The following is an 18639-nucleotide window of genomic DNA, read 5'->3' on the forward strand; positions in this document are numbered from 1 at the left end:
TCTTTTATGAAGTGAATTGTTAGTTTGTCTTTAGCGACACTTGTATTATTGGAGGTAAAGTTGCTGGTAAAGGATTAAAATTTAACTTCCACTGGCTTCCATGGGGGGGTTTCTGAGGGGAAAGTGTCACAGTCACAGGAGCACCGAGAGATTATAGATTAAAAAATAAGGAAGGAATTTGGACATTTTTTTATTGAAATGATGATGCCAATTTGTAAAGACAATGCCTGTTTTTTATTGGGTGTTCGATGATTTGATAACCGTCTGTGTCTTCAGCTCCCTATTGGTCATCGGGCTGAAGGGGGTGGATGAGGGATGGAGGAGGAGTGTCCTCATTAAAGTATAAAGGACCCAGTCAGTTCCAGCTGCCGGTATCTGACTGACGCACTGGGTGGGTAAGTGACCAACACGGGGCAGACGGGACAGGGTGAGGGAGCCAAGTGGGCATCAGTTCATGTGGCTCTCGGGTGGGGAGTGACTTGATGCCCTGTGGCACTGTCAGAGGGTCAGTACCGAGGGAGTGCTGCACTGTCAGAGGGTCAGTACTGAGGGAGTGCTGCACTGTCAGAGGGTCAGTACTGAGGGAGTGCTGCACTGTCGGAGGGTCAGTACTGAGGGAGTGCTGCACTGTTGGAGGGTCAGTACTGAGGGAGTGCTGCACAGTCAGAGAGTCAGTACTGAGGGAGTGCTGCACTGTCGGAGTTCAGTACTGAGGGAGTGCTGCACTGTCAGAGGGTCAGTACTGCGGGAGCGCTGCACTGTCGGAGGATCAGTTTTGAGGGAGTGCTGCACAGTCAGAGAGTCAGTACTGAGGGAGTGCTGCGCTGTCGCAGGGTCAGTACTGAGGGAGTGCTGCACTGTTGGAGGGTCAGTGCTGAGGGAGTGCTGCACTGTCGGAGGGCCAGTTGCGAGGCCCTCGGTTACTGACATTCCGACAGTGCAGCTTTCCCTCAGTCCAGTGCAGTACTCCCTCAGTACTGGCCCTTTCACAGCACACCCTGACTACTGTCCCTGCAGGGCACTCTCAGTATGTGCCTGGATGTGCCAGCCTCGATTGTGGGCTCAAGTCTCTAGAATGTGACCTTCCATGGCATACTGAGTCTGGGAGAGACAGAGAGCGGGAGCGAGAGACAGAGTGTGAGATCCACTGAGTCACATCACAGTGGAACCTTTGAGAATTCAAGAATCTCAGACTGGGGCTGATCTCACTGCAGGAGGCCGGGTCTCTGTGTTTACTAAGATATCTTCTGTTTCCTCTTCCCCTGCCAGGTTTTCCTCTTACACTGCCTTGGTGTGAAGCTCACATCCCCTCATACGATGTTCCGAGTGGCTGTAATCTGCCTCGCCCTCTCCTTCGGCCTCCTGCACGCGGAGGTTGATGTTGAGGAGGATGACATTGATATCGAAGATGAAGCTGAAGTAAGTGTTCACCCTGACCCAACGGGAAATTCGAGAAAGGGCGCTAAACAGTCCGGAGGGGAGGGGGCGGAAAAGGTGATAAGGACCTGACAGGCCAGAGAGCCTCCCTGTGTCCTGTAATGACTCTACTATTCGTTATGGGCATGAAGGGCCTGCTGGCAATTTTGGTAAAGGCCAAGAAATCGATGTGCGGTGCCCACACCTTCAACAGACCTCATGCCCTTAGCATATGAAAGTTAGGGGCCTTAATTTAGAGGCCTCATGCCTGCTTGAGGCCCGGTTGCCAAGCCAGGAAAGCCAGGCTTCGGCCTAGCCAGGCACCCCTTAAAGGGACTGCAGCAGGGGCCAATCCGCTTGCCCTGTCAGCCCTCCCGGGTGGGTGCAAGAGATCTCAGAATGGGTTTCAGCACAGAAGGAGGCCATTTGTCCCATTGTGTCTGCTCCTGACACTTCCCCGCCTTCTCCTCGCGACCCCGCACATCCTTCCTTTTTCAGATAACAATCCAATTCCCTTTGGAAGGCCTCGACTGAACCTGCTTCCGCCACACTCTCAGGCAGCGCATCCTGGATTCTAACCACTCGCTGCGTGAAAAAGTTCCCCCCAACACCTCCATTGCTTCTTTTGCCAATCACCTTAAATCTGTGCCCCCCTCGTTCTTGACCCTATCCACGAGTGGGAATAATTTCTCCGTATCCACTCAATCCAGCACCCTCCTGATTATGAACGTGTTTCAACCGGGTTGGGAGGAGCGAGCAGTTGGTCTTGCCCGATTCCTCCACAGCTTGTGCCATTATTTTAAAAGTTTAAATTTACTCACCAAAATGGACATTTGTTTATCTTCACTACTGGTACCCAGAATAAAAAAGGCTTCAACCCGGTTTCCAAATTATGATTAAAAAAGTAACCGCTTTTTAAAAAGTTGCAAGATGTAGTTAACACACAGTTGTAATCTGGAAGTAAAGATACCTATCTCTTCTTAAAAATTCCTCAGTGTGAATGCGCGTACACAAACACACACACACACACACACACACACACATACACACACACATACACACACACATACACACACACACACACACACACATACACACACACATACACACACACACACATACACACACACACACACACACATACACACATACACACACACACACATACACACACATACACACACACACACACACATACACACACACACACACAAAGGTGAACAGAGGACACACAAGTAGTCTCTGCAGTGATAGGCATTTAGAAAAAAAAGCTATATAAGAAAAGCATAAAGGATGCCATCAATCTGGAGTCCCCTCATGTGAAGACAGGCTGCTGGTCTAGTAGATGTCTGGAGTTTCTCACTAATGGAGCTTCGGCATGTAGAAAATTATAGAGCTGGATCAATTCTCTGACCCAGTTTTGCAGGTTTCCAAGTGCGGACAAATTACACTCTGATGAGGGCTTTCTGGCTACAGGTGGATAACCACACACAGAATTTCAGGCAAGGCAGAGATAGTAAGTTAGAATAACCTTCCTTCTTAGCTTATCCCCTCAAGAAAGGCTGAGTTCGAAAACAACAGTCTCAAAAGCTTAAAGCTTGCCTCTGTCATGTGATTTCCAGCAAGTCACTAACCTGTGCCTTTTTTCAGTTAGTTTCACCGCCCCCCACCCCCCCACCCCCCATCCATTAAAGTGATTGCAGATCAAATCAAAGAGTTCTTCCCCCTTCAGGTAGCGCACTGTTCAGGTGATTTCATGAAGAATGAATGATTTTTCCCAGCCCATAGGTGATCTTATGAGCTATTTGTAAAAAATAATCTCCAAAGATCCAAACAATGCAACATCCTCCAAATTTTAACTGAAAGATCCAATTCAGGAAGATGTGGTTCTCCCAACAAGAACCTCTATCAAAACTCCTCTCAACCTTCTCTTATCTGAAGAAAAGCATCCCAACAGAGCTTCCTTGCTTTTATACTCCATGCCCCCTACTAATAAAGCCTTTCAATGAAATAGACCCCAAGGCCACAACTGGGAGAGCAGCAGTAATTAGTCTACATCCTGTGATGGCACTAGTCCAGAAATGGAGGCCATTGTGTGGTTTTCCCTCACCAATCATTCCAATAGACCACACCGTTGATGAGGTTGGAGGAGGGGGGGTGGGGGGGGGGGGTGGATTTGGGTTCGATTTCATGAGCATTTTTAGAAACAGATTACTATCCTCCACTGACTGCCTTTTCCCAGTGAAATCTCTCTGCTCTCACTGGGAAAAGTTCCGCTAGCTGTGGGGCACAGAGGATCTTCTAGGCTAGACTCTGGAAGTAACCTTTCGTTCACCGTCAGCGGTACTGTTTCGCTATAAGCCCAACCCTGACAGCCCACACCACCACCCCATTCCCACCGCCCCAACCCCGTACCCTTCTCCATCTCTTTGGCGGAAAGGCAAGGCGACATTTATCGCAACCCCACTCCCCCCACCCCTGCCCTCCCCGCCCTCCCTCCACCTATGTCACCCGAATAGACGCCCACCGTTCTATTCTCACCTTGCATGTCTGTGGGATCTTGCTGTGCGTGGCTGGGCCGCCACGTTTCCTGCCCTCGCAACAGCGTCCAGATTTCACGGAGTGCGTCCCTCTCCGTAAAGCGACGCCCTGAGGTGGCGAGAGGCGCTAGTCAATTGCGGCCCTCGCATTTATTTTAAATGCTTCGAACCGCACCCTTGCTAAGGGTAGGTACAGAATGGAAACAGGCCATTCGGCCCAACAGACCGTGCCAGCTTGTCACTTGTTCATTTTAACCCTCTCTCTCTCTCACCTAGTAACCTAGCACACGTCTAATAGTCTGATCTCCGTGAATATTAAACACCCGTCACCGGGTTATCAGAAAATAACCCGAGGTGACTGGACAGGAAATTTAGAGTCGCTTCCAAACGAGGGAAAGGGCAGATTCTCTGACTGTAAACTGATTGTATTTTATTCTATTCCCCCAATCGCAGCTGCGGTCCAAGTTTGAGGAGTTCAAAGAGCAGTACAAGAAGACCTATGACCAGAAGGAAGGTAAGAGACGAGTCCACACTATTCGGTCATCTGTCCCCATTGCCCAGGAAGGCTGTAGTCTGATCCCTCTCCTCTGCTGAATGAACTGATCCCAGACAACCAGAGACAGCGGCAGCCATTGCAGGCCCGACTGTGCCTGGGGTAGGGAGCTACAAAAATCACCCAGCGTTCCCCCCCCTCAATTCGGGATCCGTGCTGGGGAGAGTCGGAATGTGCACCGGGGAACGTCACTGGGCCTTGCTCAGCTTGACGTTTACCCCCTTGGTCCCTGACTGCCAGGGATCCCACATCCCGGAGTGTCGGAGTGGGGAGTTGGAGGGTTGTTGTGAGTCTCTAAGAATGCCACAACTCCTGACATTCCCTCAGGGGAGGGAGTAGGGCAACAGTTGGGGGGAGGATCATGAAATCAAAGTGGGGGGGGGTGGAGGGGGAGGTGCACAACCAGATCTCGATGGTGCCCCTCGCGGTCTGGCCAAAGGTCAAATGAATCCGGCCCTGTCCAACACTGACACGTTCTCTCTTGAATTTTGCTCGGATAAAGAGGAGAAAAGGTTCCAGATCTTTGTGGAAAATCTCAAGGCAGCCAAACGGATGCAGGAGCAGGACAGAGGCACCGCGATCTATGGAATCACCAAGTTCAGCGACATGTCAGGTAAATGAGTGACTGGCAGGGGGTCGGTGGGGGCTTTTGTGGAGGGTTCTCTGCCCCAGGTACCTTGCTGGGTGAGGTCACACTGAGCCCCTGTTACACTAACCTGACATCTCCTTGTCCCTTCAACCCCTCCACCTTCCAATTTAATCCTGAATATTTCCATCATTTCCATCTCAGCCGTTCACACTTGATGTGAAAAAGCAGGATTTCTCTCCCCTTGAACGGGGGGGTATTGGGATTATCCTATATCGGTGGGAATGTCCCTCAGTCCGATCCCTCCCCTGCCGGGAGAGAACAGTAACAATCTCACAGTGTGAGAGGCACCGACTGCAGCGTACCACATGATAAAATCTCACACCGGTTTCTATACAAGAAAGACCTATTAAAAATTCCTTAATGGGGTGTGGGCATCGCTGGCTGGGCCAGCATTTATTGCCCATCCCTAATTACCCCTTGAAGGTGGTGGTGAGCAGTACTCCCTCAGTCCTGACCCTCCAACAGTGCAGAGATCCCTCAGTGATGACCCTCTGACAGTGCAGCACTCCCTCAGTACTGACCCTCTGACAGTGCAGCACTCCCTCAGTACTGACCCTCCGACAGTGCAGCACTCCCTCAGTACTGACCCTCCGACAGTGCAGCACTCCCTCAGTACTGACCCTCTGACAGTGCAGCACTCCCTCAGTACTGACCCTCTGACAGTGCAACTCTCCCTCAGTACTGACCCTCTGACAGTGCAGCACTCCCTCAGTACTGACCCTCCAGCAATGCAACTCTCCCTCAGTACTGACCCTCCGACAGTGCAGCACTCCCTCAGTACTGACCCTCCAGCAATGCAACTCTCCCTCAGTACTGACCCTCCGACAGTGCAGCACTCCCTCAGTACTGACCCTCCAGCAATGCAACTCTCCCTCAGTACTGACCCTCTGACAGTGCAGCACCCCCTCAGTACTGACCCTTCGACAGTACAGCACTCCCTCAGTACTGACCCTCCAACAGTGCAGCACTCCCTCAGTACTGACCCTCCGACAGTGCAGTGTTCCCTCAGTACTGACCCTCCAACAGTGCAGAGATCCCTCAGTACTGACCCTCCGACTGTGCAGCAACTCCCTCAGTGCTGACCCTCTGACAGTGCAGCACTCCCTCAGTACTGACCCTCCGACTGTGCAGCACTCCCTCAGTAGTGCCCCTCTGACAGTGCAGCACTCCCTCAGCACTGACCCTCTGACAGTGCAGCACTCCCTCAGTACTGACCCTCTGACTGTGCAGCACTCCCTCAGTACTGACCCTCCGACTGTGCAGCATTCCCTCAGTACTGACCCTCCGACTGTGCTGCACTCCCTCAGTACTGGCACTGGGAGTGCCGACCTGGTGATGGGTGCGAGTCTCTGTTGGGGGACTCGAACCCACATCCTTCTAACGTCAAGTTGACTGTGCAACCCACTGAGCTCAGCAGCAAAGGAGCTAAATGCAGGTCAGGTTTCAATTAATTCTTAGTCACAGACACCAGTCCACACTGTACAGGCAGCTGCTTACAGATTCCATTCATGGTATTGAGGCTTTTTTGCCTTCCTTTATTCATTCAGGGGATGTGGGTGTCGCTGGCTAGGTCAGCATTTATTGCCCATCCCTAGATGCCCTTGTTCAGGAGTTGTGAGTAGTCCCCTTGGACCCTGTATTTTGTGTTGTGTAGATTATTGCCTTCAGTGTCCTTCTTGTTCAACTTTCCTGTAGCCGTTTGGAATAACTGAGTGTCTCGCTCGGCCATTCCAGAGGGCAGGTAAGAGTCGACCACATCGCTGTGGGGTCTGGAGTCACGTGTAGGCCCAGACCGGGTAAGGACAGCAGATTTCCCTCCCTAAAGGGGACATTAGTGAACCAGGTAGGTTTTTATAATAATTGAGCAGTTTTCAATTCCAGATTTGATGAATTCCTCATATTTAAACTCCACCAGGTGCAGCCGTCTGGGGATTTGAACCTGTGCCTCCAGGACCATTAGTCCGGTCTGGGTTACAGGCCCAGCATGACCCCTACCCCACCATTCCCCTGCTGACCAGCTCCAGCGGGGGCAGCAGGTGAACATGAGGCAGCTGAAAGAGATGGGGGAAGGGATCTCCGGAGTCGGTCTGTGTCTGCGGTGAGCAGCCCATCTCCCAAACCCAGAGCAGATGCTGCTGAGGTGGGGAGAGGGGGAGATGGGGAGATCTCAGAGAGGTCCAACATCCACCGCCCTGGGTGAAATACAGCTCCTCCAAAACTGCAGCCCCGACCCTAACTCGCACTAACGTGAAAGACCCGAGCTTGGAGATTGGGGCATCCAAATAGCACAGGAGGCCAATCAGCCCATCACCTCTGTGCTGGCCCTTCAAAAGAGTATTCAACTAGTCCTGTCCTCCCCCTACCATATCCCACTCTTTCCCTATATTCCTGTAAATTTTTCTCCTTCAAGTATTTGTCCAATTTCCCTTTTGAAAGTTCCTTTTGAATCTGCTTCCGCCGCCCTTTCAGGCAGCGCCTTCCAGATCACAACAACTCGCTGTGTAATAAAACATTCTCCTCATCTCCCCCCTCTGGTCCTTTTACCGATTCTCTTCAATCTGTGTCCCCTCTGGTTACCAACCCTCCTGCCATTGGAATGCGTTTCTCCATAATTTCTCGATCCAAACCCCTCATGATTCTGCATACCTCGATTAAATTCCCCCTTAACCTTCTCTGCTCTCAGGAGAACATTCCCGGCTTCTCCAGTCTCTCTGCATTAACTGAACTTCTCCCCATGCATCGTTCAGCTTCTCTCCAGCCCTGGAGACATGAGCTTCACTCCTGCCTGGCACAATGAGCTGTCTGTAGACTGGTTGCAGAGTTTCTTTAATTGTTTTTCTTTTAACAGATGAAGAATTTGGTGGTTTTTACCTCAACCCAGTGATCAGTAATAACAACGACACTTGGCCAGAGGAGATGCTTTCAGCAGAGGTGGCTGAGCCGCTGACAAACATGTCTCTGCCCCGTTGCTTTGACTGGAGGAAGCTGGGAGCAGTGACCGAAGTGAAAAATCAGGTATAATCGGTCCCCATCCAAAACTACCAGGACAGGTACAGCACGGGGTTAGATACAGAGTAAATCTCCCTCTATACTGTCCCCATCAAACACTCCCAGGACAGGTACAGCACGGGGTTAGATACAGAGTAAATCTCCCTCTACACTGTCCCCATCAAACACTCCCAGGACAGGTACAGCACGGGGTTAGATACAGAGTAAATCTCCCTCTATACTGTCCCCATCAAACACTCCCAGGACAGGTACAGCACGGGGTTAGATACAGAGTAAAGCTCCCTCTACACTGTCCCCATCAAACACTCCCTCCTTTATTGTTTAATTTCCCACTCTGGTTGTTTTGTAATCCATCTGTGTATGTAAGAATTAAGTTGATAATTTCTGCCAAATTTTTGACACTCCCCTACTTTGTGTTTAATGGTTATGCCTGCCTCCATCTCCAATCAGAATAGCTGCATTTACATAGCGCCTTTAACATAGTAAAACCTCCCCAGGTGCTTCACCGGAATGGCACGAGGCGACTTTTGGCCCCAAGCCAAATGAGGCGATATTAGGGTCCGCTGGTTCGGTTTTGGTTTTGGGAGTTACCTTAAGGGATGAAGAGAAGGGCAAGAGAGAGTTCCAGAGCTCAGGGCCTGAGGGAACTGAAGGCCAGGCCGCCATTTGTGAAGCGATTAAAAGGTGTGAGAGTGGTGGTGTTGGGGCGGGGAGGGGGGGCGTTGCACAGTGATCTGGGAGGAACTCAGGGCTGGTGAGGTGGCGGAGGGTGAAGAGATGGGGGAGTGCTGCGAGACCTCTGTGTCTTGTTGAGCACTTGGGGCCTTGCGGGCCTCTTCAGGAGTTGGTGAATAGCAATCCACTGTCCAAACAAACCAACAACTAATGATCTCTCCTTGATCTGCAGAGGCGGTGTGGAAGCTGTTGGGCTTTTGGGACTGTGGCCAATATTGAGTCACTGCTGTACATAAAAACACATAAACTGATTACACTGTCGGAGCAAGGTAATGGGAGTTACAGTTTCCCTGGCCTCAGGCCTGTTCTATCGTTCTTGAATTCCATTTGCTCCTGTTTCTTTGCTGTTCCTCATCGTGACTGGAGTCTGACTGTGTCCTTAATTGATTTCAGAGCTGCTCGATTGTGACCATTGGGACAAGGGCTGCAAAGGGGGTTACCCATTCAATGCTTTCAACTCGATTTGCCACCTCGGTAAGGAAATTGGACACTGAAAGAGAAAACAGGGGAGGAGGGGAAGGTTGGATTGCGAGGGAGAGAATGAAAGATCCAGACAGGAGGAGTACAAAGAAGAAATGTCAATCTTACAACTTAAAAAAATGGCCTCCAAAAACAATTCACAAACTGAGGGAATGAGATGCCCCAGTCTAAATTGTTCCCTTTCCGGGCCAGAGAGGTTGAGTGGCAGTGCAGGAACATAATGCCCCTCCTTAAAAAGGCTCCTTACGCTGTTAAGCACCGGCCCTAACTTTACTGCAGTGCATTTAATGTGTAATTACCCCACCCGTATTACCCCAAAAAACTCTGGACTCTTGCTCGCTTTTCCGAGTTGATTCTGAGGAGGTGTCACTGGGCAAGGCAGGCATTGAGTGCCCATCCCATGTCGCTCTTGAGAAGGTGGTGGTCAACAACCACCTGCTTTCACATCGTGCCTTTAACATAGTGGACAGTCCCAAGGCGCTTCACAGAGAGAGATCATAAAACGAAATTTGACCCGGTGACAACATAAGGAGATCCTAGGGTCAGTTAACCAAACGATCAGTCAAAGAGGTCAGTTTTAAGAAGTGTCTTAAAAGAGGAGAGAGAGAGAGAGAGAGAGAGAGAGGCGGAGAGGTTTAGGGAAGGACTTCCAGAGCTTAAGCCCTTCCACCCCCCTCCCCCTCCTCCCCCAGGCAGCTGGAGGCACAGCCGCCAATGGTGGCGAGATTAAAATGTGAGAGTTGAAGTGTTGGAGGAGCGCAGGGACCTCGGAGGGTTGTGGGGGCTGGAGGAAGTTATGGAGATAGGGAGGGGATGAAGGGAGGGATTTAAACACTGGCCAACATGTGTGTTATTGGGCTGAAGCCTATCCTCATTTTAAAGCAAAGCTCTGCTCTTTTTATCAACAGGGGGAATGATGAGTTCAAGGGACTACAGATATAAAGGCAGACAGCATTCCTCTTGCCATTTCAAAAGCACCAGAGTTGTTATGAAAATTCGGACATATCATTTCATCCAGTCACATGAAGTTGGTGAGTTGCTGGTCAAGACAGGTCAAAGTTTTGGCAGGAAGGGGAGACGCAAGTGAGTAAATTCCTCATCGCCATGCTCCTGACCCCTGACCCCCTACATCACGCCCCTGACCCCTGACCCCCTACATCACGCCCCTGACCCCCTACACCACGCCCCTGACCCCTGACTCCCTACACTACACAATGTCCCTGCACCCCCACCACCCCCTCCCCTCCCCCAACACCACACCACCCCTCCCTCCCCTCCCCCCCCGCCCCCCCCCCCCCCCCCCCCCCCCCCCCCAACGCTGCCCCCCGCCCCCGGACCCAACACCACCATTTGCAGCCCAGTAAGAGGCAACTGACCTGTGAGGAGAAGCCGAGACCGAAGGCCCGCATTTCTATAGCGCCTTTCAAAGCTTCAAGTTGCCCCCCCCCGCCCCTCAGCTCTCCTCCAACCCTGCGCACCCCCCTCACCCCAACCCACGCCCCAGCCCAACGTGCTTTACAATCAAGGAGGGACATTCGAAGTGTGGTCACTGTTGTGACGTAGGAAACGCAGAGGCCATGTTTGCGCACAGCACAATCCCACAACTGTCAATGTGGATGAAGGGTGGTAGATGGGCTGAATGGTCTCACCTCGGCCTTTTCTTGACACTCTCTCAAATTCTGTTTCAGAAATGCAAAGATGGATAGCTCATAGAGGCCCAATTGTAGTTACCATGAATGCAAGCGCCTTGAAGGTAAGACTCTCTGTCCATTCCTGCCCATTCTGTGCTCCAGAACTTGCTGCTTAGCCAAGCTGTTCCAGTACAGCTACAACACTGGCATCTACCCGGCTATGTGGAAAATTGCCCAGGTATGTCCTGTACACAAAAACAGGACAAATCCAACCTGGCCAATTACCGCCCCATCAGTCTACTCTCGATCATCAGTAAAGTGATGGAAGGGATCATCAACAGTGCTATCAAGCGGCACTTACTTAGCAATAACCTGCTCACTGATGCCCAGTTTGGGTTCCGCCAGGGTCACTCAGCTCCTGACCTCATTACAGCCTTGGTTCAAACATGGACAAAAGAGCTGAAGTCCTGAGGTGAGGTGAGAGTGACTGCCCTTGACATCAAGACCACATTTGACCGAGTGTGGCATCAAGGAGCCCCAGCAAAACTGGAGTCAATGGGAATCAGGGGGAAAACTCTCTGCTGGTTGGAGTCATACCTAGCACAAAGGAAGATGGTTGTGGTTGTTGGGGGTCAGTCATCTCAGCTCCAGGACATCACTGCAGGATTTCCTCAGGGTAGTGTCCTCGGCCCAACCATCTTCAGCTGCTTCATCAATGACCTTCCTTCCATCATAAGATTAGAAGTGGGGATGTTCACTGATGATTGCACAATGTTCAGCACCATTCATGACTCCTCAGATACTGAAGCAGTCCATGTCCAAATGCAGCAAGACCTGGACAATATCCAGGCTTGGGCTGACAAGTGGCAAGTAACATTCACACCACACAAGTGTCAGGTAATGACCATCTCCAACAAGAAAGAATCCAACCATTGATGTGCAATGGCATTACCATCACTGAATCTCCCACTATCAACATCCTGGGGGTTACCATTGACTAGAAACTGAACTGGACTAGACATATAAATACTGTGGCAACAAGAGCAGGTCAGAGGCTGGGAATCCTGCGGTGAGTAACTCACCTCCTGACTCCCCAAAGCCTGTCCGCCATCTACAAGGCACAAGTCAGGAGTGTGATGGAATACTCCCCACTTGCCTGGATGAGTGCAGCTCCCACAACACTCAAGAAGCTCGACACCATCCAGGACAAAGCAGCCCCACTTGATTGGCACCACATCCACAAACATTCACTCCCTCCACCACCGACGCACAGTAGCAGCAGTGTGTGTACCATCTACAAGATGCACTGCAGCAACTCACCAAGGCTCCTTCAACAGCACCTTCCAAACCCACAACCTCTACCATCTAGAAGGACAAGGGCAGCAGACACATGGGAACACCACCACCTGCAAGTTCCCCTCCGAGCTACTCACCATCCTGACTTGGAAATATATCGGCCGTTCCTTCACTGTCGCTGCGTCAAAATCCTGGACCTTCCTCCCTAACAGCGCCGTGGGTGTACCTACACCACAGGGACTGCAGCGGCTCAAGAAGGCGGCTCACCCCCACCTTCTCAAGGGGGCAATTAGGGCTGGGCAATAAATGCTGGGCCTAGCTGGCATTTATTCTTCTATCAAATCACAGCTTAACCTTCTAAATTCCAGGGAATACAACCCCAGTTTGTGTAATCTTGCCTCGTAATTTAACCCTTGCAGTCCAGGTATCATTCTGGTGAACCTATGCTGCACTTCCTCCAAGACCAATATACCCTTCCCGGAACCGATGACCACAGATTGTCATTAGTGAGCTTAATGGACATGGTGACGATGCACAGGCCTGTTGAAGGGGGATTGGCATGTCGGCATGGTGCCAATTGACCCTATAACATGCTCCGCTTAGAGGTTTCTGCCTGGTCCTGGTCAGACTTGCGTTGGTGGTCAAGATGGTACTTTGGCAACTTTTGCCCGTGAGCTATACGCCGGTGAATCCCATTGCAGGGGAAGGGGTGAGCTGGTGGCAGGAGGTTGCTGGGGGGGTGGTGGTGTTCAAACCAAGAGTCATAAGCGGTGGGGGTTCAGTCTTGCCAGTCCCTGGGATTGTGACAGAGATGAAGCATAAATAACAATAACCTATCATGCCTCCACACAAAGGGGAAGAATACATGACAAGGTGATGTTGGTGTAGTGGTAATGTCACGGGCCTAGTAATCCAAAGGCCCAGGGACACCGGTTCAAATCTCACTGCTGCAGCTGGTGGATCTCAAATTCTGTTGATCAAGCCTAGAATGTAAAGCTAGCCACAGTGATGGTGACCATCGTCGACTGTTGTACAAACTGCCCCTTTAGAGGAGGGAAATCTGCCATCCTTACCTGGTCTGGCCTACATGTGACTCCAGCCCCACAGCAATAGAGAGTGGGGGTTGACTCTTAACTGTCCTCAGGGAAGTGGCCGAGCAAAACCCCTCGGTTGTACCCAAACTGCTACGGAAAGGTTGAACTGAATGGGCTGCGGCAGTTCACGAAGATGGCCTGCCAACTTGCCCTCGAGGGCAATTAGAACTGGACAGCTAAACGCCAGATGTTGCCAGTGAAAGCCACATCCCATGAAAGGGTCATTCGGAAACCCACTCCTCAGTGAATGCAACAGCAGCTCATCTCATGCACTCTTTGTTTCTCTTCAGATATACAAGAGAGGGATACTTAGACCTCGTATTGGTTATTGCAGCTGTAACAAATTGGACCATGTGGCGCTCATTACAGGCTACGGAGTAGGTAAGCGAAATCTTGTAACTTCCAAACCTTTTCCAGTTTCTTACTGAGGTTGAGGGATAAATATTGGCCCCAGGACACCGAGGAGAACTTCCGCCGGCTCCTCTTCCAATAGAGGCCGTGGGATCTTTTACATCCATCTGAGAGGGCAGAAGGGAACTTGGTTTAATGTCTCATCTGAGATATGGCACCTCCGACAGTGCAGCACTCCCTCAGTACTGACCCTCTGACAGTGCAGCGCTCCTTCAGTACAGACCCTCCGACAGTGCAGCACTCCCTCAGCACTGACCCTCTGACAGTGCAGCAATCCCTCAGTACTGACCCTCCGACAGTGCAGCACTCCCTCAGTACTGACACTCCGAATGTGCAGCGCTCCCTCAGTACTGACCCTCTGACAGTGCAGCGCTCCCTCAGTACAGACCCTCCGACAGTGCAGCACTCCCTCAGTACTGACCCTCCGACGGTGCAGCACTCCCTCAGTACTGACCCTCCGACAGTGCAGCTCTCCCTCAGTACTGACCCTCCGACAGTGCAGCACTCCCTCAGTACTGACACTCCGAATGTGCAGCACTCCCTCAGTACTGACCCTCTGACAGTGCAGTGCTCCCTCAGTACTGACCCTCCAACAATGCAGCACTTCCTCAGTACTGACCCTCCGACAGTGCAGCACTTGCTCAGTACTGAACCTCTGACAGTGTAGAACTCCCTCAGTACTGAACCTCCGACAGTTCAGCGCTCCCTCAATACTGACCCTCTGACAGTGCAGCACTCCCTCAGTACTGATCCTCCGACAGTGTAGCACTCCCTCAGTACTAACTTATGAATTTACGATTTAGGAGCAGGAGTAGGCCACTCGGCCCCTCGAGCCTGCTCCGCCATTTAAAGAGACTGTGGCTGACCTGATTGTAACCTCAACCCCACATTCCCGCCTACCCCTCGATAACCTTTCACTCCCTTGCTTCTCAGGAATCCATTTACCTCTGCTTTAAAACTATCAGGCTCTGCTTCCACCTCCTTTTGAAGAAGAGAGTTCCAAAGAATCACGACTCTCTGAGAGAACAATTCTCCTCTTCTCTGTCTTAAATGAGCGACCCCTTATTTTTAAATATTGACCCCTCGTTCTAGATTCTCCCACAAGAGGAAACATCCTCTCCACATCCACCCTGTCAAGACCCTTCAGGATCTTAAAGGTTTCAATCAAATCACCTCTTACTCTTCTCAACTCCAGTGGATACAAGCCTAACCTGTCCAACCTTCCTCATAAGACAAGCCATCCATTCCTGGTATTAGTCTGGTAAACCTTCTCTGAACTGCTTCCAATGCATTTACACCCTTCCTTAGGTAAGGAGGCCAATACTGTGCACAGTACTCCAACAATGCCCTATATAACTGAGGCATAACCTCCCTACTTTTGTATTCAATTCCCCTCACACTAAATGATAACATTCTATTAGCTTTCCTAATTACCTGCATACTAACCTTTTGTGATTGATGCACTAGGACACCCAGATCCCTCTGCAGCTCGGAGCTCTGCAGTCTCTCACCATTTAGATAATATGCCTCTCTTTTATTCTTCCTGCCAAAATGGACAATTTCACATTTTCCCACATTAAAGTCCATTTGCCAGGTCTTTGCCCACTCACTTAACCTATTTACAGCACTTTATAACCTCCTTGTCTCTTTTTCATATCTTACTCTCTTACCTACCTTTTTTCCCAGCAAACTTAGCAACCATCCCTTCAATCCCTTCATCCAAGTCATTTATATAAATTGTAAACAGTTGAGGTCCCAGCACTGATCTCTGTGGCACACCACTCGTTACAGCTTGCCATTTATATTTACCCCCTGTTTCCCGTTAGCTAGCCAGTCTTCTCTCCATTCTGATATGTCATCCACTGTGCCACGAGCTTTTATTTTCCTCAATAATCTCAGTACTGGCCCTCTGACAGTGCAGTGCTCCCTCAGTGTTGCCCCTCAGGTGACCAAGCTGGATTTAGTGGTCAGCTGTCTGGGGAGATGCTCAAACCCACAACCCTCTGATTCAGAGGTGAGTGAGGGATACACTCTGGCACAGCGACAGTGAAGGAACGACCGATATATGTTGAGTGGCTCGGAGGGGAACTTGCAGGTGGTGGTGTTCCCCATGTGTCTGCTGCCCTTGTCCTTCTAGGTGGTAGTGGTCGTGGGTGTGGAAGGTGCTGTTGAAGGATTCGACAGCACGGTATTCATTCAAAGAAAATAGATGTGCTTCACTCACTCTGTGTTGCTCTTCCATTTCTACAGCACGAGGTAAACCATATTGGGTCGTCAAGAACAGCTGGGGTAAAAAGTGGGGAGAGCAGGTAAGTGTTTCCCAAGTCATTAGACAAGGAGGAGGCCATTCAGCCCCTCGAACCTGTTCCACAATTCACTTTCCTCATAGCAGATCTTTAACTTAACTCCATCCTTGGTTCCGTAACCCTTAATTCCCTTTCCCAACAAAAATGTACTTCCGCACCCTCCCCCGGGCCTTAACATACTTCCTAAAGTGCGGTGCCTGGAGTGGAACAAAATGCTCCAGTGAAAAGGTTTACATAAGTGTTCACAATAATGTCCTTAACAGTATCAACAACTCGTCCTGCCACCTTCAAAGGTTTAAGTCTCTCTGTTCCTCCACACCCTTTAGAATTCAGATCGCCCATTAATTTTCTACACTCGAGGGAATACAGGCCTAATCTGTGCAACCTGTCCTTGTAATCTAACCGTTTTAGCCCCAAACTCATCCTAGATGAACTGAAAGTCAATGGTCTCTCTCAGAGCACTCCCATCATCTCTTCCCCATGATGTACAGAATTCACTCACTATGTAGCATGTCATCTTTTGGTAAATGCCCCAAATCTCTCCTTGACCATCTTTGTTAACCACGGGTGGTTCGTCCCTCTCATTGAGACCTTCTTTTTGACCGGGATTAATTTTTACTGAGCGTTATTGTGCCTGTGTCAGCTCTCTGACACAGCATTCCAATTGGCCCCACTGATTTATCTTCTTTCCCCCCCTGCAAATTTACTTCTCTGCAATCTGGGGAAATTTTGCCGGATTATCGAGGAGCGTTCTGGTTTCCAAGGAGACAGCCCACGCTGTGGTGGGGTGGAGTGGGGGGCAAAGCAGTGACTACTCGCAGGGTCACTAACACTGACTTGGACGGCGGTGTGTTTCCGAGTGAGAGAATGGGGTTGTTTCCATTGATTTATGTGTGGCTCCGATGATGGGAGCACAGTTGGTCATGGTTCCACTATTAACAACCCCATAGATCTTTGGGAATCCCACTGACTGGATCCCAAAACACAGGGGGAAAAGGGAAAAGGGATTGTTCCATTAGAATCTATCCAATAAGAGTACTTGGGAAGGAATTGGATTGCTGGAATTCTGGCCAATGGGATGGACGGGTCCATTGAAATCCTGGCCAATGAGAGAAAGATTATAGTGTTCTCTCTCTCTCTTTCTCTCTCTCTCCCCACATCTCTCTTTCCCGGTTTCTATACAATATATATGAACAACATCATTGAAATCCTGGCCAATTAGAGTAAGATTACAGTGTTCTCACTCTCTCTCCCCAAGCCGCACACCTCCCCCCCTCTCTCTCTCTCTCTCCCTGTCACTCCCTCTCCCTGTCTCTCTTCCTCTCCCTCTGTATCTTTCTCCCCTCATGCGTCTCTCTCTCCTTTCCGGTATATATACAATATAAATGAATACATCATTGCCCATTCACAATGGGGGATCTCTCCACTCCCATATGGGTAAAACAACTTCATGGAAGTCATTTGTTTTTTCCACCATCTATCCCACAGGGGTACTTCCGTATCTACCGCGGAGAGAACGCTTGCGGAATCAGCAGGTTCCCCGTCACCGCTACCATCTAATAAGAAGATCTGGCAAGTCGCACGGAGAGACACGGGCAATTCTACCGCACGCAGCCCTTCAGAAGGAGGGAGCTCAGATTCTCAGCTTACCGCAGCTTCGGTGCTCAAAAGGGGATCCCCCCAGACCCCCCCACCCCCACCCCCACCCCCTTCCCCCACTCATTGGCGATGCCGATCGCACTTCCCAATTCCAGTGTCACTCTCTGACCCGCTCAGTATGGGATGTTACACCGGTATCAGGCACTCTCTAAACGCTCAGTTAATGTACAAGTCGCAAGGCCCCATTTCGGATCCAATCGGCAACTGGTTCTGGGTGAAAACAAACCAGAAATGTTGAAGAAAAACGATCGTGAAATTTTGAGAATCAATTTTTAATAATAACCAACCAATCAGGGGCAACTTGTAATTCTAGCCAATGGGAAGAGAGTAGTCGATTGGCATTCTGGCCAATGGGAAGAGAATTGGTCGATTGTAATTCTACCTGATTGGAAAGGATTGGTCCATTGTATTGCTGTTGTCCAATTTAAGTCGACCCCATCTCAAGCGGATGTGGTTTTCAGCTTTTGCGATAGTTTAATAAAGCAACATGAACATCCCAGTGACTGGAGTTATTTTGTTATCACTATCTCCAGGGAACCCAATCAGCCACTGGCCCAGCCTGTTGACCTGCTAAGCCTTAGAAAGGGGGAATGATGGGGTGAGATGAAGAGAAGGTGAGAGGCGGCTCGAGTGGAGCATTAACACCAGCATGGAGCAGGTGGGCCGATTGGCCTGTTTCTGTGTCAAACTCATCGCTTAGATTCCAGTCTGTAACTCACTACAGGGTATCTGTTATTCTATATATAAACCACCCAAACCCCTCGATTAGATTCCAGTCTGTAACTCACTCCAGGGTATCTGTTATTCTATATATAAACCACCCAAACCCCTCGATTAGATTCCAGTCTGTAACTCACTCC

At 50.3% G+C, this 18639-nt stretch overlaps 1 protein-coding gene across 2 annotated transcripts in view; it reads left to right on the forward strand.

Annotated features, from left to right (window-relative positions):
- The window catches only part of LOC121274478 (cathepsin L-like), a 46067-nt gene extending 28250 nt beyond the window's left edge, over nucleotides 1-17817 (forward strand). The window contains exons 1-12 of one of the 2 annotated variants that reach the window (XM_041181812.1): nucleotides 304-395; nucleotides 1270-1419; nucleotides 4410-4470; nucleotides 5012-5122; nucleotides 8007-8173; nucleotides 9075-9171; nucleotides 9296-9376; nucleotides 10291-10413; nucleotides 11071-11135; nucleotides 13694-13784; nucleotides 16065-16123; nucleotides 17609-17817. In XM_041181812.1, coding sequence (XP_041037746.1) covers nucleotides 1318-1419; nucleotides 4410-4470; nucleotides 5012-5122; nucleotides 8007-8173; nucleotides 9075-9171; nucleotides 9296-9376; nucleotides 10291-10413; nucleotides 11071-11135; nucleotides 13694-13784; nucleotides 16065-16123; nucleotides 17609-17680 — 1029 coding nt within the window. In that variant the 5' untranslated portion in view covers nucleotides 304-395; nucleotides 1270-1317 and the 3' untranslated portion in view covers nucleotides 17681-17817. Of the gene's footprint in view, nucleotides 1-303; nucleotides 396-1269; nucleotides 1420-4409; nucleotides 4471-5011; nucleotides 5123-8006; nucleotides 8174-9074; nucleotides 9172-9295; nucleotides 9377-10290; nucleotides 10414-11070; nucleotides 11136-13693; nucleotides 13785-16064; nucleotides 16124-17608 lie in introns of those variants that run through there. The other variant, XM_041181811.1, reaches the window with a different exon arrangement.
- The last annotated feature ends 822 nt before the right edge of the window (nucleotides 17818-18639 follow it).

This window comes from Carcharodon carcharias (genome assembly GCF_017639515.1).
Source record: "Carcharodon carcharias isolate sCarCar2 chromosome 37 unlocalized genomic scaffold, sCarCar2.pri SUPER_37_unloc_1, whole genome shotgun sequence".
Taxonomy (NCBI): domain Eukaryota; kingdom Metazoa; phylum Chordata; class Chondrichthyes; order Lamniformes; family Lamnidae; genus Carcharodon; species Carcharodon carcharias.